The sequence below is a fragment of the Lagenorhynchus albirostris genome, chromosome 2 (genome assembly GCF_949774975.1).
Source record: "Lagenorhynchus albirostris chromosome 2, mLagAlb1.1, whole genome shotgun sequence".
In the NCBI taxonomy this organism is placed as follows: domain Eukaryota; kingdom Metazoa; phylum Chordata; class Mammalia; order Artiodactyla; family Delphinidae; genus Lagenorhynchus; species Lagenorhynchus albirostris.
In genome coordinates, this window is record NC_083096.1 from 33,723,786 (window position 1) to 33,742,986 (window position 19,201).

General features: G+C 51.3%; 1 protein-coding gene across 1 annotated transcript in view; it reads left to right on the forward strand.

Moving 5' to 3' along the window:
• NFASC (neurofascin) overlaps nt 1-19,201 on the forward strand; it is a 77,034-nt gene that overhangs the window by 12,354 nt on the left and 45,479 nt on the right. The window contains exons 6-13 of the mRNA XM_060129360.1: nt 1,902-2,072; nt 6,593-6,643; nt 12,711-12,822; nt 13,257-13,441; nt 14,755-14,886; nt 17,356-17,499; nt 18,160-18,271; nt 18,567-18,733. Coding sequence (XP_059985343.1) covers nt 1,902-2,072; nt 6,593-6,643; nt 12,711-12,822; nt 13,257-13,441; nt 14,755-14,886; nt 17,356-17,499; nt 18,160-18,271; nt 18,567-18,733 — 1,074 coding nt within the window. The remainder of the gene's footprint in view (nt 1-1,901; nt 2,073-6,592; nt 6,644-12,710; nt 12,823-13,256; nt 13,442-14,754; nt 14,887-17,355; nt 17,500-18,159; nt 18,272-18,566; nt 18,734-19,201) is intronic.

Below are 19,201 nucleotides of genomic sequence, written 5' to 3' on the forward strand. Positions count from 1 at the left end.
ACAGTTCAGACTGTCCTCTCATCCCCCGCCATCACACCAAGTTGTGTCCATGCTACCTCCTGAGCAAATCTCATGGCCCTCCTCTTTCCATCCTCTCTAGCATCTACCCAGCACAGGCCACCGTCGGCTTTTCCCTGGGTTAGAGTAATCATCTGTACCTGGCCTCCCCTGTCTTTCTAAAAATGTAAAACTGATTCATTCATGCTCAGAGTCCTCCATTGCCTCCTCATCACTTCCCATAAAGCCCAGACCCCTTTCCCTGGCACACAGCTCCTGATGTGGTCCCCTCTGACTCTCCAGCCCTCCCCCTACCCCTGGCCTCTCCCCACCCCCACTCCCCTGCTCAGGCTGTGAATTCCTAGCATTAGCACACAGTCTTCCTGCTGCTTAGAAACCACTTAGGTCCTTTCCCTTCTGCCTGGTAAATGTCATGCAGCCTTCAAGTGTCAGCTCAAGCCCCAGAATGGACTGGGTGCTCCTTCTCTCAGCTCATCCCCTTCTCATCTGGGGCTTCCCACGCACCACACTGCATTGCATTTATCTGCTGTCTCTTCTACTAGACCGAAGGTGCTTTGAGGGTAGGAACTGTCTTTCTTTTTTTTTTTTTTTTTTTTTTTTGTGGTACACGGGCCTCTCACTGTTGTGGCCTCTCCCGTTGCGGAGCACAGGCTCCGGACGCGCAGGCTCAGCAGCCATGACTCACGGGCCCAGCCGCTCCGCAGCACGTGGTATCTTCCTGGACCGGGGCACGAACCCGTGTCCCCTGCATCGGCAGGCAGACTCTCAACCACTGCGCCACCAGGGAAGCCCGGAACTGTCTTTCTTATCTCTCTGTCTTTCAGCAGTGCCTAGCACAGTGCCTGACGCCTACAGTAAATCTTTGATAAATGAATTGAAAAGCTCACCAGCCCATCATTGGAAAGTTGGCATCATTAACCTTTAAGAAATGCTTTAAGAAATGGTGACTTGATAAACAACAAGGTCCTACTGTATAGCACAGGGAACTATATTCAATACCTTATAATAACCTATAATGGAAAAAGAATCTGACAAAGTATTTTATATATATGTATATAAAAACTGAATCACTTTGCTGTATACCTGAAAGTAGCACAACATTGTAAAATAAATAAATAAATAAAATAGAACCACTTTTCAAGAGAAAAAAAAAAAGAAATGGTGACTTGAGAAACAATCGTCAGGGATGAGAATGAGATACCTGTGAGCAGTCAGCCTTATTAAGTATATTTTTTTAAACCTAACAGCCTAGAAACCTGATCATTTGAGTTTACAGATGCAGTGCTTGAAAGAAACGTAGATTATGTTGTCAGCATTCTCAGCCACTCCTATGATGTCATTAATTCTAAAAAGCACACATTTTCATATTTTAACATCTCTAAAATTGGAAGGTGTCCTAAAATTGTTAGTATGCATCGTTGATTGGGATACCTCTTACAGTTATAATTGGTGGTGCTTTTTCTTTCTTGGGGATGAGTAGACGTTTAAAAAATAAAACAGATGAACTTGACTCCCAGTTTGGGGAGCATCTGAAGGATTGTGTTTCCTCCCTCTGGCCTCGGAGCCAGTCAGATCTTTTGTGGCATGAACAGGAGATAGAAAAGCATGGTCACGGAGCCTGAGCATGGTGGGCAGGCAGGTCTGAATCGAAATCCTACTCCCCTCTCACTGCTTTTGCGACCCAGATCATGTTAAATCCTCTGCTTTCTTATCCTTAAAATGGGAATAAGCCCTGCCTCAGAGTTGAAAGGATTAAATCAAATAATGTCAAGCTCCCAGCCCCCACCTGGTCCTCTGTAGGTGCTCAATTACCAGAACTATGATGATTTTTATTACTGTTATCGTTACTGCTAACCTCCCACTGTACCTCTGCTTCCTTATAGCCATGGAGCCCATCACCCAAGACAAGCGTGTCTCCCAGGGCCATAACGGAGACCTGTATTTCTCTAATGTGATGCTGCAGGACATGCAGACGGACTACAGCTGCAATGCCCGCTTCCACTTCACCCACACCATCCAGCAGAAGAACCCATTCAACCTCAAAGTCCTTACCAGTAAGTGCAGGCCCCTGCCCGGGGCTGGGAGCTGGGGGCTGGGGGCAGCAGCCCGCTGAGCCCAAGCGGCCCCTGGCACCTGGGTCTGGGAAGAGCCTTGTCCCCAATCTTGACCTAGAAATCCTTGCGGCTCATTGTGCCTGAGTGACTTTAGCTGCTGTTCAGCCACATCTCTTGAGTCTGGAGCCTTGAGTTAAACTTGGTCCTACTCCACACCAGCGCTTCTCAAATTTTGGTGGAATCAGAATCACCTGGCGGGCTTCCCTGGTGGCGCAGTGGTTGAGAATCTGCCTGCCAACGCAGGGGACACGGGTTCGAGCCCTGGTCTGGGAAGATCCCACATGCCGCGGAGCAACTGGGCCCATGAGCCACAATTACTGAGCCTGTGCGTCTGGAGCCTGTGTTCCGCAACAACAGAGGCCGCGATAGTGAGAGGCCCGCACACCGCGATTAAGAGTGGCCCCCGCTTGCCGCAACTAGAGAAAGCCCTCGCACAGAAACGAAGACCCAACACAGCCGTAAATAAATAAATAATTTAAAAAAAAAAAAAGAATCACCTGGCAAACTTGGCACCCGTACCTAAGCCTAGCCCTCTCCTGCCCGGCAGTCTGGGGCCTCTTTGGTCTTCATTGGTTCTCCAGGTGTTTAGGGACACACCACAATTTGAGAAGCACTACTGTAGGTGGTCATCCACCATCGCTCTCATGCAGCCAGCTTGATTATTTCTAGTCTCTGTTTGGTTATCTTTATTTCTAGAATAAAGCAACAGTATGGAATATCCACATTAGTGAGTACAGCGAAATGAATTGTGTTTGATTCTGTAATAAGTATATGCTGGACCATGTGGAGTCTCTGTGTTTAAAAGTTGCAGGTTTATCTTTTAGTTTTATTTGTTTTCAGTTTTATTCCCTGATTCTGTTTGGCTGGTATCAGAGTGAATCAGCATTTCCTGACCCATTTTAGCATTGTGACCCTCCACCAGGAGAGAAAGAAGACAGTCAGGTCAGAGAGACACTTTTTTTGCCAGGTGCCAGCCGGCCTGGAGCTTTGGCTGCAAAGTCCTCAGCCTGCTCAGGACATTGAAAGTGGCTGTGTTGGTTTATACCATGGATTTGTAACTTGCCTTCTGTAGAAAAGCCCCCCCATAGACCTTCGTCTGTCTGACCCAGCTCTGAGTGTTGTTTTCAATGCCAGGGGCAGAGGCGGTCATGGGGGAGGCCAGGCAGAGGGCCCCACGTGGGCGCGGGCAGTTTCCGCAGGTCGAAGGAAAGAGGCTGAGCCCTGGCTTCCCGGAGCGCCCCCCGGAAGTGGGTGGGTGGTTGATGACGCCTCCTGGGTGGGCGCAGGCGGTGGGGGAGAGGCGCGGGTGAGCTCACCCCTCGGTCAGGACAGGTGGGCTCTTCTCTCCCCACCAGTTCCTGCTAGTGATGGGAACCCCTGGTGCTGAGAGTCAGCCCTGCCCCACGCTCCGTCTCCACCGCAGCACGGAGGGGGACCCACAAGAAGCAGCGTCCCTTCCGTTCCCCTTCTCCTGTTGTGGTCCTTTTCTTTCTTCCTTTCTCTTCATGTTCTTCCCTTTTCTTTTTCACTTCCTTCTGCACTGTTTCGCCTCCCTCTTTCTTTCTCTCTTCTTTTCCCCTCTCATCTTTCTCTCTTTGAACCCCGTTTCACCCTCCTCTAATTCTCCCTCTCCTGCCTGTACAGCTCCCCACACACTGCTCTGAGTTGCCCGTGCTCTGGTAGCCAACACGATGGCCAGCAACCCAGGGACAAGCCCCCCTTGTTCCTGGCAGGGTCGCCCAGCTCCGATCCACTTGCTACCTGTTCCCTGGTTTTCCTATTCCGGACCCAGGCCCAGAGAGGACCCCTGCAAAGAAAGTTGGGTTGTCTGAGGTGTCGCCTCAGTGCAGGGGCGATCGCCTGCCAGCTGGCTGAGCTGGGGAGGACAGTGTGGTCTGCCCAGGACCTCAGAGGGGCCTCCGGAGCCAAGACAGAGCAGGCAGCCTTGGGCAGTGGGAGAGACAGGAGTACGAAGAGCAAGATGCTCCCTGGATAGCCTTCAGTGCCATCACCTTGAAGTCTGCCTGCTGTTTGGGGACTGAGTCAGGTGACCATCTGCGGTCCTGAGCAGAAGCCCTCACTGTTACACGGGGTAGAAGCAGGGAGATAGAAGTGGGGAAGAGCCTTCCTCTGTGGAATTAAGCAGCTGGAGATTTCAACAACATTTACAAGTTGAACTTTCCAGAAACATCCTTTTCCCTACCAGAGGAGGTAAGGGATGTTTGTTTCTGCTTCATTTCTGGGTCCCCTACTCCACTGAAATCGCTTTCCCCCAAATGCTGAGAAACCCCCTGGGTGATGGGAACAGAACCCTGTCGGCTTCCTGGAGTTCTCCCAAGGGCAGCTTTGGCTGAGAGCAAGTTCTGGGCATCCGAGCCAGCCCAGAATTGGGCACAGTTGCTTAAAATAACTCAGTTGTGCTCTCTCTGCTTTCCTGCCTGGAAAGGACACAAGCTTTTTCTTGTACCTTCAGAACCAGGTCTGGGGGTGGGAGAAAAAACAGACAAGTTGGGACAGCTTCAAAGACTGTTCTCACCAGGGTTTTCTTTCACAGTCTGCCCATTGGGGAAGAAATACATCTCATCACAGCCCAGTTTTTATTACCTGCATTAAAGGAAGAAGAGAAAGGGATCTAATACCAAATACTGGGCAATATAAAGTCATTTTAAAATTTTGTTTTGGGATGCAGTCAAAGACAAACAGTGAAGTCGGAGTAACAAAGAGATGCCTGTCCCACTTTGTCCACACCACCCAGGCACCGGGCGCCTCCTGGGGACAAAAGGCAGCTGTGGTGAGGGAGGAGGGATGGCCCTGAGGCAGACGGTGGAGCGCCAACCCTGCTTCCTTCTAATGCCTGTCATCTCAGGGACCTTCTTAAAGGAGTCAGAAAGTCTCCCTAAATCTCTCAGATGTGCTCCAGAATCCGCAAACCAAGAGGTCAGTCCTGAGCTTGGCCACTTCTGTTTCGCCTGGTGGCACTGGGAGCATGAAGCAAGGGCCCTTTCACCTGTGTGTGCCCTGTCCTCCCCAGGAGGGGGACGTCACCGCCCAAGGCCAGTTGCTGCCCCTCCCGCCCCTTTGCCACCCTGTCCCTTCTTTCCACTGCAGATCAGTTCCCACCTTTAGCTCCAGATAAACCCACGCCAACTTCCCAAACGCAGGCTAGGTCTTTTACAACTCGCTCCATTTTAAAGGATGGTTCTGAATAATGAAACTCCTTCTAGCAGGTGTTAAGCAAATTTGCGATGCAGCGCAATGCGGGTCCCAGAAAAGAGCTCGCCTTGCCTCCCTGGCATGAGTGGTAACAGGATTTGATCTGTCTTCAAATATGCAAATGTTCTGGCAGCACCTCTCCCCCCTCAGGCAGCTGGGCTCAGTCCAGGCTTCTCAGGGCCGTCTGCTTGGCTTCCAGTCGGCTGTTCCACTCCCCACCCCCTGTTGGTACTGTCAAAACTTGAACCCAGTAGCTGGAAGGGGACAGTGATAGGAGAATGAAAATCTACTTAAGGATGTTGGCATGATGGTGCCCTATTCCAGAATGCCTTTTTCACTGAGGATGAAATGCCCAAAGGTTTTAATTACGTAACGTTGGAGCCAACTGATGTTGTTCCTTAAGGAATGGCTTCATCCCAAGCTAGTCTAGAGAGCTCTGAACCTCTGTCTTCGTCTGCAGGCCTTTCCCTGTTCTAAGTGTAGAACTCACAGCTCACACTCTCTCCCCTGTCCCAGGCTGCCTTTCTAATCCTAAAATCTGAACCTCAGCCTGGCCGTCCCCACCTCCCTGGACCACTCCTCACCTCCTCAGAAGGAGGCCTTTCTGCCAAGAGACACATCTCGGAGACCAGGGCGGTGCCCACCTGGACAGGCTGGGGGGTGTTTGTTGCTGGTCAGCGCATGATTGCTGGACGATGCCAAGGGTCTCTCTGTCCCACTCTGTTGATGATCTGTTTCTCTCTGTCTTGTCCCCTCATTTACCTCCCACCCCTTGCAAGTTAACTTCTGCTCAGGTAGGGTTTTGCTCTTGCCCCAGGGCTCACTAACACTCCTTTCTCTTCAGCGACCCCAGGAGCTGGCCTGATCCAGAGTCCTGGGAACTGAGGATTTTGGTGGGAAAGAGTTGTTCCAATTGCTGCGGGATACCACTAATTCTTATCTCATTTGTTTGAAAACATAGTAGGACCAAGCAATTAAAGGTCAAGCCTAATTTCTTTATTAAAAAAGAAACATTATTGCCTTCTTTTGCAGGATTTAACCTTTTCTTCCCTTTCGGGGGCTGTTTTGTGTTGCTTGTTCTTCACCAAGCCCATTTCCTTTCCAAATATGCTGTGTGTTTCCTTTGCAAAAGACCACTGGTGCTCCCTGGTTGTTTTGTGGCTTTGCATTTCTGTTGTTCTCTCCCGTTTATGCCTCCATGACCTCTCCGTGGTCCCTGTTTGCTCACCCTCTTTTGTTTATTGCAGACCACCCCTATAATGACTCGTCCTTAAGAAACCACCCTGACATGTACAGTGGTGAGTCGCCGTGGTAACCTTCGGAGTAACCTTGCCGGTCCTAACCCCAGTTTGCCTAACTTGACTGATACCATGCCATTAACTCACGCTGGGTACCGAGTCTGACAGTTGGCCAGGTCAGGATACCAAGGCGCCACCTCTAGGGCGCTGCTCACGGGGAGGAATGTGGCCAGCGTGGGAGGGGAGGTGCAAACCCTTCGAATGTGCCAGCCTCCAGTCTGAGTTCTGGACAAGTTGGTCAAGGCCAGGGTAGGACTTCCAAAGAGCTTCTTGGAGGGTTCAGTAGAAACTTAGGAATCAGTGGTGGATGATGGAGAATACCTGAGGATAGGGAGTTCCCACAGGCAGGAGGAAAGGGGAGGTCTCGTCTCTATCGGTGGTTTAAAGAACACAGAAAGCTTTGTAGTGTGTGCTTAGCTAGCTCTTAAGTGTCTGGATGTGAATTGCCTGCATTGGCCTCTAGCCTTAGTTACTGGGGGTACCATTTCACAGGTCCCATATCCCTTTAAAATCCATCTGGGAAATAGGAGGAAGAGTCTAGCTCTGAGTTCTCTTTCAAGGTAAGTATAAAAGAAGTTGGACCATCCACTGCAATCTATCACCTGGGTCTCTTCCCTGCTGTGGGAGTGCATGCAAATCCAGTGCCCGTCCACCCACACATTTGCAAGTCATGGAATAATTTCCATGAGGCCTATTTCTAACTCATCACACAACTGGTTGCTCAAGCTGATTAGTAGAGTAATTGGCTGTTTCCACACCTGAGCTACCCCCAGCCATGGCTCAAGAATGTCTTGTTTTCCTTGAGCAGCCGGAGGAATCCTCATTTGCTGGCTCTGGAGAGGCAGCTGGCTCCCATCATCAGTTATGCCTCGGAAGCTGAGGCTGCAGGTCCCCAGGGGGGTCATTGTGGGCTCAAATAGATAGGAAGTGTCTGTATTGTGATGTGCTAATATAAACAATGATCGGTGTCTGGACTCGGGGGTGGGAAGAGGGAGTGAGAGCCAGCGAGAGTGGCAAAGGCTTTAACTTGGCACCGGGCAACCAGAGCCACATTGAGATCCTGCCAAAGAGATTTACTGCCCGAGGAAGCAGGGGACCTTTGTTGGATTCGGGGCATTGTTTGTTTTCAAAATAATGGGGCCAACCACCATTGTGTCAAGAGCCCCAGAGCATTGGTGTGGAATGTGCCTTTTTCTCAATTGGACTCCGGGTAATCTGTTATGGAAGTATTCTTAAAGCTGGAGTCTATCAAAGCCAGAAGGTCTTTTAGAGGCTATCTGGTCCAAGCTCCTTGCTTTATATAAGACAAGCCACTGAGGGGGACATGCATATAGAGTTGTTTTATCAATTATATAAGTTTAAGCGATTCCAGCCATTTAAACCAGTTTGTGACCAATGGTAGATATTATTGTAAGTAAGTAAGTAGGAGTTACAAGAATCATCCAGGGCTATGAAACCAAGCAAAACTCACAAGAGCTCAGAAGAAGATGGACCTCATCTCCTCAATCCAAGGTACAGTGGGGCTGACCAAGTATGACCCCAGCTGGAAAGAGTATAAAGTCAAAGTGGGGTACATGTTGAACAAAGGACAGCTAACTCGAATGCTTCTAGAAAGAAACAGAAAGTGAAAAGAAAGGAAAGAAGATAAGGTCCTTCCTGAGTTCAGGGAGCTGGACAGAGAGACACAGTATGATGAACAGTACCCAGTACACCTCTGAACTTGGCTTTGAAGTATGCCTCTTTTGTAACAGTAGGGCCAGCCCATGGCTATACTTTGTCCTAGTGATCTCTATAGTGGTTTGGTATCCTCTGAACATATGCCAGATGCCCCCTGACCTGCTGAGTAGCAGGGGGAAGCTGGTCTGAAAATTGTAACTTGCCACTTAGGATTCATCCAGGAAAGGAGAAAGGAAGATAAGGATTTGTGCTGTGAGGCAGACTGCCTTGAATTAAACTCAGCCTCCAGGACATACCATTGAGTGACCTTGGGCAAGTCATTTAGTGTGTCAGACCTTTAATCTCCTCATCTGCAAAATGGGTGTATTACCTGCCCCGAAGGCTTGTTGTGAAGCTTAAACAGGATAATGTGCTTATGTTCCTAGTGTGGTGTCAGACACAGCAATGATTAATAAATGTTACCATTATTGGTGTTAAAGGCTTAGTGTTGACTGTATCAAGTACAGTTGTTCTTTGCCTCTAAAATTAAGAGGGACATGGAGAACTTGAAGAGAAGCTTAGGGGAGAGAGGCAGGCACAATTATGGGAAGAAAGTACTACGGAGGGAGAAATTTTAGGGCAGACTAGCTTTCCAGAAAGCTTTTCAGATTCTCAGCTATGCTGAGAACTGGATAAGAAAAACCTCCAACTACAGCATGAGGGATTTGGGTTAGATTTATGGAAGAGATTTCCTTGGCAGTAGAAGGTATCAAATTTACTAGACAAAGAGTCTTTCTTGTCTTCTGGGGTTGTTTTGTCAGCCGTTTCTAGAGCCAGAGGGGTGGTGAGATGCCAGGGATCCAGGCCCATGAGTTCTCAGTTCTGAGAATCACAAGTTGCTAAAGGTAGGATCCAGCCGCCCCTAAAAGCTGTTTGTGGATTTCAGATACATCTGATTCATTGAACTCTCTTCTGCTGACACACAGTACTTGACAGAGGGGGAGCAACTCGGGTTTTCAGCCATTTTGACCCATACTTTTGCAGGACACGATTGAGGCATTTTTCATGGGCTCTTTAAAGCCAAGGTGGTTGAGGCAGAGGTGTCTGCTGACGTCCCCCTGCTGACCAGATTTCCCTGGAAACTGATGAGCCTGCTCTTGTACCGCATCTTGTGAGAGGCAGGAGAGGATGGACTGCCCTTGGCCTAGAGGTCAGATGGGCCTGCATGGGAAGCTCTTCCCCAATCCTCACAGACGTGAGCTTTAGCATCTGGGTTCTGAGATGCTCAGATATCAGGTCCAGCCCTGAAGATATGGGAGAGTCAGGGAAGCGTCATCAAGCTGGAGAGGCTGGGATCCCCACCTCTGAGAAGGTGGCGGGATCCTATGATGCCCTAAAAGACTCTGTCATCTTCCACCATATAGAGTCTCTAGAGTAATCAGTCGCCTTTGTCTCCGACACTCCTTCTGGGTCTACGTCTCCAGGGAAAGAAATGAGCCACCCTCCCTTGGGAGCAGTGGCTCCCAAAACCACCAGCTGGATTATCCTTTGTAAATTTTCCTGCAAGTCCCTTTCATGTAAGACCACATTTTTTTCACGATCTCCCCTTTGGGTCCAGCTTTCTCATCCCTTAATGATACCATGTGTCACCCTGCCTCCTGTTCAAGCTTTCTGTGGCTTTAACAATCCAGCTGAGATGTCTTTGGAGCCTCTTAATGTCCAGCCCAGCTTCTGTTTTTCCAGTTTGGGCCTGACTTGATTTAATAGCTATTGAGGAGAGAGAGAATCTCAGCTGAGATGGTAAGAACAATATTTGAGAAAAGCATCACGGAAGAGTTTCACCAGAGCAGCTCATTAAGACAAAAATATCTTTCTCCTTTACGTCTTTGGCCCTTGAATTTTGGTTTTCTTTGGTTTGAGTACAAAAACTCTTCCCAAAGCTGACTGTCAGAAGTAGGAACAAGTAGGGTATCCATCTTTAAAGAGAGAGGCAATATAGAACAGATGCTAGAACACAAGCTTTGACACCAGACGGTCCACAGTCCAAAATCGAACTGGCTTGTGACCTCGGCAAGTCTGTTGACTCCACTGAGCCTCAGTTTCCTCTGTGGAAAATGGGAGTAATACCCACCAAGTTTGCCGAGAGGATCAAACGTGATGATGGTGATGGAGATGGAGCCCAGCCCCAGCGCTCGGCCCATAGTAAACGGCCAAGTGGCGGCCTGATTATTACCTCTGCTTTAGGATGTTCTTCCCTGTAGTTTTGAACTTTGGCTCATTTCCCAGTAGCTTCTCCTCCTTTGGAACAACTCTGTGGCTGCTAGTCCACATCCTACAATTGAAGGATTGCTGTAACCTTTTTATAGTCACAGCTGCAGTGTGTCAAGGCAGCCACAGCAGCCCTCGGTGTTCATTTCCCCCTTTCCTGTACTTAATGCTTTGCTGGTCATGTGTACTTGCAGGGCTGCACGCTATGGTGTGAATTAAATGTCCACAGGGTCACAGATTGGTTTCTGCAGGTTTTGTTCCCATGTGGAAGGAGTGTGCCGACTGAGCTTCCACGTAACCCCACGGTTCGCAGCTCTCCCAGATTCACCAAACCGGCACCAGAGCCTCCTGCCATCAAATCTTCTCCTCATGTGCCCCTGACCTTGCGTTGTCTGACCGTGTGGGTGATTCCGGGATGATGGGTGGGAGGAAGCTGCTGCTTTGGTATCAGGCTTCTTCGGTACTGAGAGCTGGATGCTATAAGAGTTATAGACGGTAACCAATTAACCACATAATGGCTTAACCCCTTCAGTGGCCACTGTTGTATATGTGTGTGCTGGTGGGACAGATGAGCATATCTACAGAGAGAGAGATAACATGGGGTAAATTGTTGCCTTTTTTATTCTCTTCTCCTCTTGAATTTATTCATCCCACAAACACTTACTGAACACTCGATATGTGCCACGTACTGTGCCAGTGGCCTAACTACCTCCACGTTTCATCAGTTCTTCCCCTTGACAAAAGGATAAAAGAGATGCCAACTCCACGAAACGCACTCCCCTGATGGCTGATGGAGAGAAGCTGGGCGCCCCTAGGACAGGAGCCCCACTGTTCCAGCCAGCCATTAGCTAGCTCAATAAGTCCAGCAACGTCACAGACACAGAGATCCCCCTGCCACTCTGTCCTCATTCTGCCGGCACCCAGTAACAATACCTGACTCCTGCCGGGAAGAATGCCTCGCTCTCGCTCCAGGCATGTCTGAGGGCTCCCAGCTCCTGGCAGCCCTGCCTCCCCTCCAGCTCTCACCTCTCCAGCTGAGTTGAAGACCCATGAAACCCATGGGTAGGCCCAGCTTATATTTATATTTTTAACTCTTCTTGTTTGCAGTCATACACCTTTTGAGCAGGGGTGACTGCTCCAGTTTCCCTTTGCTTTGTGGTTCCTGGTTGCAAAATCCTTGTTCTTCTCCGTCCCATCTTATCCGCTTCCATAGAACTGTGCTCTGAGGGAGAGGTGAGGCTGAGGTAAGGTGGGGTCCAGTGCGCTGGGGTGACCCCAGACTTGCATGACCCCTTCCACAGGGAAATAGCCACCCTGACAGCGTCGCTCTCTGTGAGCCATCTGGCTTCCAAAAGCTGTGTGCATGTCATTGATTCCAGACCCCATGGCTGCTCCAGCCTCGTTGAATTGCAGATCGCCTCTTCCATCTTGGCTGCCCCTTGCCTCTCACCCCTCCCCCAGTCTCTCACATCCAATTAACACCCTCCTCCCCAGCCCCCTTCCAGAGTCATTAGTGAAGAAGCAGAATGGTCTTGGCCCCAAAGTGATTTCCTGTCATCTCTGTTCATTAAATCTCTCCATGTCTTTGCTAAACCATTAATAATACTCCCTGCATCTCTGACTGTTCATCTGAGTCTCTGTGGCTTCATCCCAGCTCCTTGTCTCCAGGGTCCCAAAGAGCAGGTTATCCTGTGGCCCCCAGATGTTCCTTCTCTTTCTTCCACTGCTGCTGAGATGGCCTCCCTGGAGGCCGCCGTGCTGGCCTCTGGATCCCAACACGAGATGCTCGGGGAGTAGACTACTCGCTGCTCAGGCAACTCCTCCCCCGTTCCAGGGCCAGAGAGGCTTACTGAACTGGGAGGGAAGCTGGGCTCCTCTTGGCAGATCCTGTCAGAACGTAGAGCTGCTCACACACATGTGCTGGTGGGGCCGAGGAGCCCTGCGCTTCCTAACACACCTCTCTTAATGATGCCCCGGCCCTTGGGGTGGTCTCAGCGGGGAGGGTCTGGGGCTTGGTGCCTCTGAGGGTAAGGGGGTAAGCAGGAGGGCATGATAACCTTTCTCTCTAGCCCGACAGCTCTGGCCTAGCTGGGTCAGCCCTCTGGGCAGTAAGCTCACGAGAGCTTGTTCCATCCTGTTTCAGCCCGAGGAGTTGCAGAAAGAACACCCAGCTTCATGTATCCCCAGGGCACTGCAAGCAGTCAGATGGTGCTGCGTGGCATGGACCTCCTGCTGGAGTGCATCGCCTCCGGGGTGTACGTACAGTTTGCACCCCGACTTCTGGTCACCCTCCAGGAGGCTGGGCTGGGGGTTTGTGTATGCTCTGTTCTTGCCACATTTTGGGGGGGCGGGCGTTGTGGCAGTGCAAAAAGCGAGGCGAACAGCTCCTAGTGAGGACGATGCAAATCATAGTCATCTCTATCCCACTGGCCGCCTCTCTTAGATAATGAGGAGAGGAGGTGACTAGGCTTCCTGTATGTGTGTTAGACCGTCTTGTGACCTTAGATAAGTCCCTCAGGCGCCCTGCGGCTGAGCATCCCCTCTGCATAGGAGGCATCAGCTCTCAGAGGACATGCATCCTTCTGGGCCCGAGTACACTTGAAGGATACCTGGGTGTCCCGGGCTCCATACAATAATAGCAGAGCCACATTTCATGATAAGTCCCTGTTTCTCGCCTGGTCCCTCTTAGCCCAACACCAGACATCGCATGGTACAAGAAAGGTGGGGACCTCCCGTCTGACAAAGCCAAGTTTGAGAACTTTAACAAGGCCCTGCGTATCACCAACGTGTCCGAGGAAGACTCCGGGGAGTATTTCTGCCTGGCCTCCAACAAGATGGGCAGCATCCGGCACACGATCTCGGTGAGAGTAAAGGGTACGTTGTGTGTATTTCTCATTACGATGATTTTGCCAGCCCTACGCTCCGTGGCCACCCTTCCCTCTCAGGGTGGTTGGGGGGCAGGGTGAGTGGGGAAAACGTCCAGCACGCTGATTAGTGGCAATAGTGTCCTGCAGGAATGGTGTCACCCCCAGGGGTGTGTGTGTGTGTGTGTGTGTGTGTGTAAAAGGGCAGGGGGAAAGAGGGAGGTGTTAAGGGAGGGAATCTGCCCTGACCATTGCCCAACTCCTCTTTGTGCCTGGGGCTCCCTCAGCAGGTGCGCTTTCTCCTGTGGCCTATCTGGATCACCCAGAACCTTTCTGTCTTTCGTTTCGCAGTCCTGTTCACAGTGTGTTGTCTTAGGCCTGTGCTGTCTGTATACTTGTGTGTGGTTCTCTTTTAAAAATGGGGAGTCATCATAGCCCAAATTATTTTTCAAAAAATCACTTCCCTCCCCCCAAAGCATAGATGGGCCACCTGAGCTGTTGTAGGCAACAGAGCACATGCCTCTGTGGGGGTCCTAGCCACGGGTTGCGAGGGGGGTGCACTAGTCACTTCTCAGTCTGAGTGGTGGGCTGAATGATGATTGGGGTGATGAGGTCTGAAACCACAGCGCAAGAACTTTCCTAGTACATGCTCAGGTTGACTTGTGACCTTGGTTTCAACACCACACTCGAACCAGGGGCTCTTAACCCTTATTGGGGTTTCAAGATCTTTGGGACTCTGATCCAAAGGACCCTCTTCTCAAAAAAGTCCATATCCACATATTCACAGAAATTTCCAGAAAATTGGAAGGGGTGGCCGGCTAAGAGCGTCTGCTCTAACCGAAGCTTAGTGTCTAAAAGAATGAATATCAGGCCTTTCCTAAATGGTCTGATCCTGCAGCAACAACCGCAGGAATCCACAGGGCCGAGCCCTGCTACTTGACCACCCTCCCTGGCTCAAGCCCTTGGGTGCACACCACGAGTGCCTGGGGGGCTCTCAACGCATTGGCCGCCCGGTCGTCCCCTGAGGATTCCGATTAGTAGGTCGACGATGGGCCCTGGCACCCATGTTTGTTAACAGCTCTTCAGGGAGCCCCAGTTTAGAACTCTTGTTCTGTGAACTTGAAATAAATCAGTCAGCATCTGTAGTGCCAAGCTGACCAAAGGGCAGCCTAGACTGTCATCCTATTGGGATGAGCCCTGGGCAGGTGGCGGGGGCCTGGGGCTGGCACTCGGGGGCTCCTGCCTTCCTAGAGGGGGCCCACTGGTTCCTCTGGCTGCTCCTGTCATCTGACACCCCTGCCTATGCCTGTCCTTGTCTTCCAGCTGCTCCCTACTGGCTGGACGAACCCAAGAACCTTATCCTGGCTCCTGGCGAGGACGGGAGACTGGTGTGTCGAGCCAACGGGAACCCCAAGCCCACCGTCCAGTGGATGGTGAATGGGGAACCTTTGCAATGTGAGTAACGCACTGTTCTCCCACCTGCCTCTGCTCTGTCTCCTGCCAGAGGATGCAGCTCACCATCCCTGAGGGCCAGCCCTGTTGCAGCAGAAGTGAGGGAGTAGCCCATCTCTTCGGACATCTCAGGAGGCGGGAAACCTGCCTCATTTGTGTGTGAGAGAGAACAGAAGGCCTGTGGTTATGTTCCCATGTTTAGGGGATTTCTGCTCCCTGGGCTTTTTTCATAAATTTCTGCCTTCTGCCCTTTACAACTACAGAGCCCAGTTCAAGCGCTAGAGACCTCAGCCTGTATCTCCTGAGAGTATAGGCTCTGAGTGATGGCTGGGGCTCAGGAGGTAGACGAGAGCTCAGTAACTCATTTCCATCGTTTACGCAAGTCCCTCTCTCTGCCGAGGGCAAAATAAGAGGCAGGGTTACGCGACAACATGAAAGATACAGTCAGAAATGAGGGAAAACTTCCCTATGAGAGCAGAGGTGCACAGTGCAGTTACTGAGTGCGCACAGACGTCAGGAAGATTTAGTCCTACCCAGATACCGGAGTGGGTGACTCCAGGGATCCTTCCAGCCAGAGGTCAACTTTTCACATCATTTTCACTCCAGTTGCATTTACTTTTTAAGTGTCCTGTCCTTACTTTCTCTAAGGGGTCAGAGGAAATGCAAACAGTGTTATCAACCCGATGGGGCAAAAAATAGATGGCAAGACCTCAGCGCCTAACTCACAAGCAACAGCTGATAGAAACAGGTGGAGAGGCAGGGAGACAGGTAGAGGAGAACGCACCTTCCTAGACATTTATTGTGTGCCAGGCACTGTGCATTCCCCTTAATCTCTTTAACCTCAAACATTAAAGATGAGGAAATGAGGCTCTGCTGGTGCAGGGAATTGCCCGAGGTCACGTGGCTGGTGAGTGGGGAAGCTGTGGGCTGCTGTGACAGTGCAATATGTCTACCCTGTCTAGTACTGAGCATCTAGTTATCCCAGGAAATATCCTGCCTCTGGATACGAGCGACACACGGACACGGCCTGCCCTCTGCCCTTCTCCCTGTCCTGGTAGCAGTGTGGGGACAAAGCAAACAAAGGCTCTAAACTTCACAGCACCATTAAATGAATGCAAAGTTCAGGATTTACAGCTGAGCCTTGGCCCAGGGAAAGGTCCCCCGTCACTCAAGGGAGTGACCGGGAGGAAAGCTGGTCTGTGGGAATTGCCGGGCAAGGAGACTTAAAGTTGCTGGCATAGGCTTCCTTTGCGCTTTTTTGCTGAGTGGAGACTCCGGAAAGATGATAAGGATGCTGACCTCGGCTTTGTTCACCTGCTGATTCCCTAGTTCCGGCCTCAGACTTGCTATCTGTGGGGTGGAGCCCACGGGGCCAGACCCTGGGTTCCTCTCTGCCGACTTCTGTGGTAGGTCTGAGTGATCCTGGATGAGTTCCTAGATCACGCAAACCAAGTCATCTGGCTCAGTCCCGAAATCTTACAGAGGAAAGGCACCTTCTGGTGGTGAAAGATGAGAACAGTAGGGATTCTTTACACTTCTAAAAAACTTTTATTTGTACAGCTCATTATCTCATTATCATTCTCTTATCTTAACCTTCCTCAGAGTAGGGGAAAGATGGGAGTAATGCTTCCGCATTTGACAGGTGAAGGAAATGAGGCCCAGAGGAGTTATTGATTTGCCCCGGGTCTTGGAGTGATAACGGGGACAGGTGTGAGACCCCACGGCCACTCCCCAGCCTCTGCTCTCTGCATCCCAAGCCAGTGGTACCAGCAGAACTGCAGCAGGGATTGTCTTCTCAGTGTGCACTCGTCTTGGGAAGATCAGGTAGCTTTGGCAAACGCAGGGACTCATTCAGCTTTCAGCAGACATCGACTTCCGGATTTAACTTTGTGAATGTCTGCAGAGTGCTCTGCTCAGAGGATGGGAAGGTGGTAGGTCCCATCTAGTTGGATATTGCTTTGTCCTTTTCAAAACACATTTGAGTATATGCACATTGAATTAAAATAACAACAACGATAATAATCAGTGTGTGCTGAGCCCTCTGCTAATGGCATGCAGAGAATCTCCGGTCATCCTCACAAGAGCCCCACAAGGTGATATGTTAGCCCCATTCAGTTGACAAGGAGACTGAAGTGCAGAGCCATTGAAGAGTGCCAGCAGGTAGTGTGGTTAGAATTCACACCCCTCCTGTTTCCAAAGCCTACGCTGTCAACCACAGCTGCCCAGCTGCTGTGTAGGTTTGACCGGGATTCCTATTCCCATTGGACGGATTGAGAAATAAACTCTAGTGGGCTCAGTGATGGACCCAGGCCACACAGCTAGGCAGTGGTGGGCTGGAAGCTGGGTCTGAGCTGGCCCAGTACTACTGCCTCCACAGCGCCCCAGTCCTACCAGGGAGTCCTGGCCAGAGTCCCAAGTGCCCTTCGCCCTGCCCTCCCCCTTTCTCACAAGGAGTGTCTCTTCTGACTGTAGCGGCACCACCCAACCCAAACCGTGAGGTGGCCGGGGACACCATCATCTTCCGGGACACCCAGATCAGCAGCAGGGCCGTGTACCAGTGCAACACCTCCAACGAGCACGGCTACCTGCTGGCCAACGCCTTCGTCAGCGTGCTGGGTGAGTGCACCCCTCCCTCAGCTCGCCTGCCTGGACCTTGCCCCCCTCATGGGCACACTTTCTTCTCCAGTGATTGGTCAGGCTGGTGGGGTATGAGGGCGGCAGGATGGGGGAAGCACGGAGACCCAGAATGACATTTGCGGGGAGGGTGGAGGACTTAAAATCCATAGAGCTGGGTGTGCAGACAGAGTTCATTCCATGCGAAAAGTCAGTCTCAGTCCCCTTCCTCCCCTGATGAGAGGAGAGACCGTCTCGTCTCCTTGGTGTGTCCATGTTGACTCTCCCTGGGTTCTCCATGGTCTCGGTGGGAAATAGTCCTGAATATGTTTGTGGCATTCCCAGAGCAGGGAGAGGGCAGTGGGTAGGTGCAGCGAGGAGAAGCCTTGGGGCTGTGGAGGGGCAGGTATAGAAGCTGCTGGAAAACTGGGGGGAACCCTTTGCAAAAGCTGGACTGGATGTAGGGTGGGTGAAGGACAAATGGATAAGCTTCCTCCTTCCTCACCTAATCCTCAGAGGCTTCTTAAAGGTGGGAGGTTGATGGGGGAAGGTACGCTGGTGCTGAGAAAGCTGCTGTGAGGAGAAGGAGCAGAGAGATAAGACTGGTCCACAAAGAGGAAGAGGAAGACTCCCCAGCCAAGGTCAGTTCTCTGGGAATTGCAGACGTGCCGCCTCGGATGCTGTCACCCCGGAACCAGCTCATCAGGGTGATCCTGTACAACCGGACGCGGCTGGACTGCCCGTTCTTTGGGTCTCCCATCCCCACACTCCGATGGTAAGTTCCAGGAGACCTGGCCTCCCCCACGGGGTCCTCTGTCTCGCCTTTCTCATTCCATCTGGCCCATGAGAGGTATTCAGCAAGTCCTGGGAGCCTTAAAGGGTTGAAGCTGGGAGGAGTTGGCAGATCAGCTGGGTCAACCCTCTTATTGTGCAAAGAAAGAAACCGAGGCCCAGAGACTTGCCGAGGCCACCCAGTGGTCGGAGGCAAGACCCACAAGGCTCGGGGCTCCTCCCGCCCCCCGGGCTGGTCCTTTCTCAGTATGCTGTGTGTCGTGCCGCTCTGTTGTGAGGTTTAAGAATGGGCAAGGAAGCAACCTGGATGGTGGCAACTACCATGTCTACGAGAACGGCAGTCTGGAAATCAAGATGATCCGCAAAGAGGACCAAGGCATCTACACCTGTGTTGCCACCAACATCCTGGGCAAAGCTGAGAACCAGGTCCGCCTGGAGGTCAAAGGTAAAGCAGAGAGTTGCTAGCTAGAGGGAGGGGTGGGGAGGGCAAGGAAGCCATCTCCTCAAGGTTATCCATGTGTGTCACTCACTTTGAAAATGTGCCACACCTAATGTTTAATACCTAGCGGGACCTCCCTCCAGGTCTGTGTGTCCTCTCCGTGGAAGTTTCGTGGCCAGGGCCTCTGGCTGGCCTGGTGTTGCGAGCACTGAGTCATTACCAGCCTGGTCCAAACAGACGTAGGCAGGGACGCCTGTTACCCACACCAGATCCCCACTACCACCCCAGAAAATACGTCCTATGTTCCTGAGCCGGAGAGAAAGGATTTGGGGATTGGCTACTGTTTGGGATCCCCCCATACCAGGCGTCCCCTACCATTCATGTAACCGAATCCTATTTCTGCCACTTCCGTGGTCCATCTAACCTGGAGGTCATGCATGTCACACTGTGTGGCCACACGGGCATGGGGTGGCA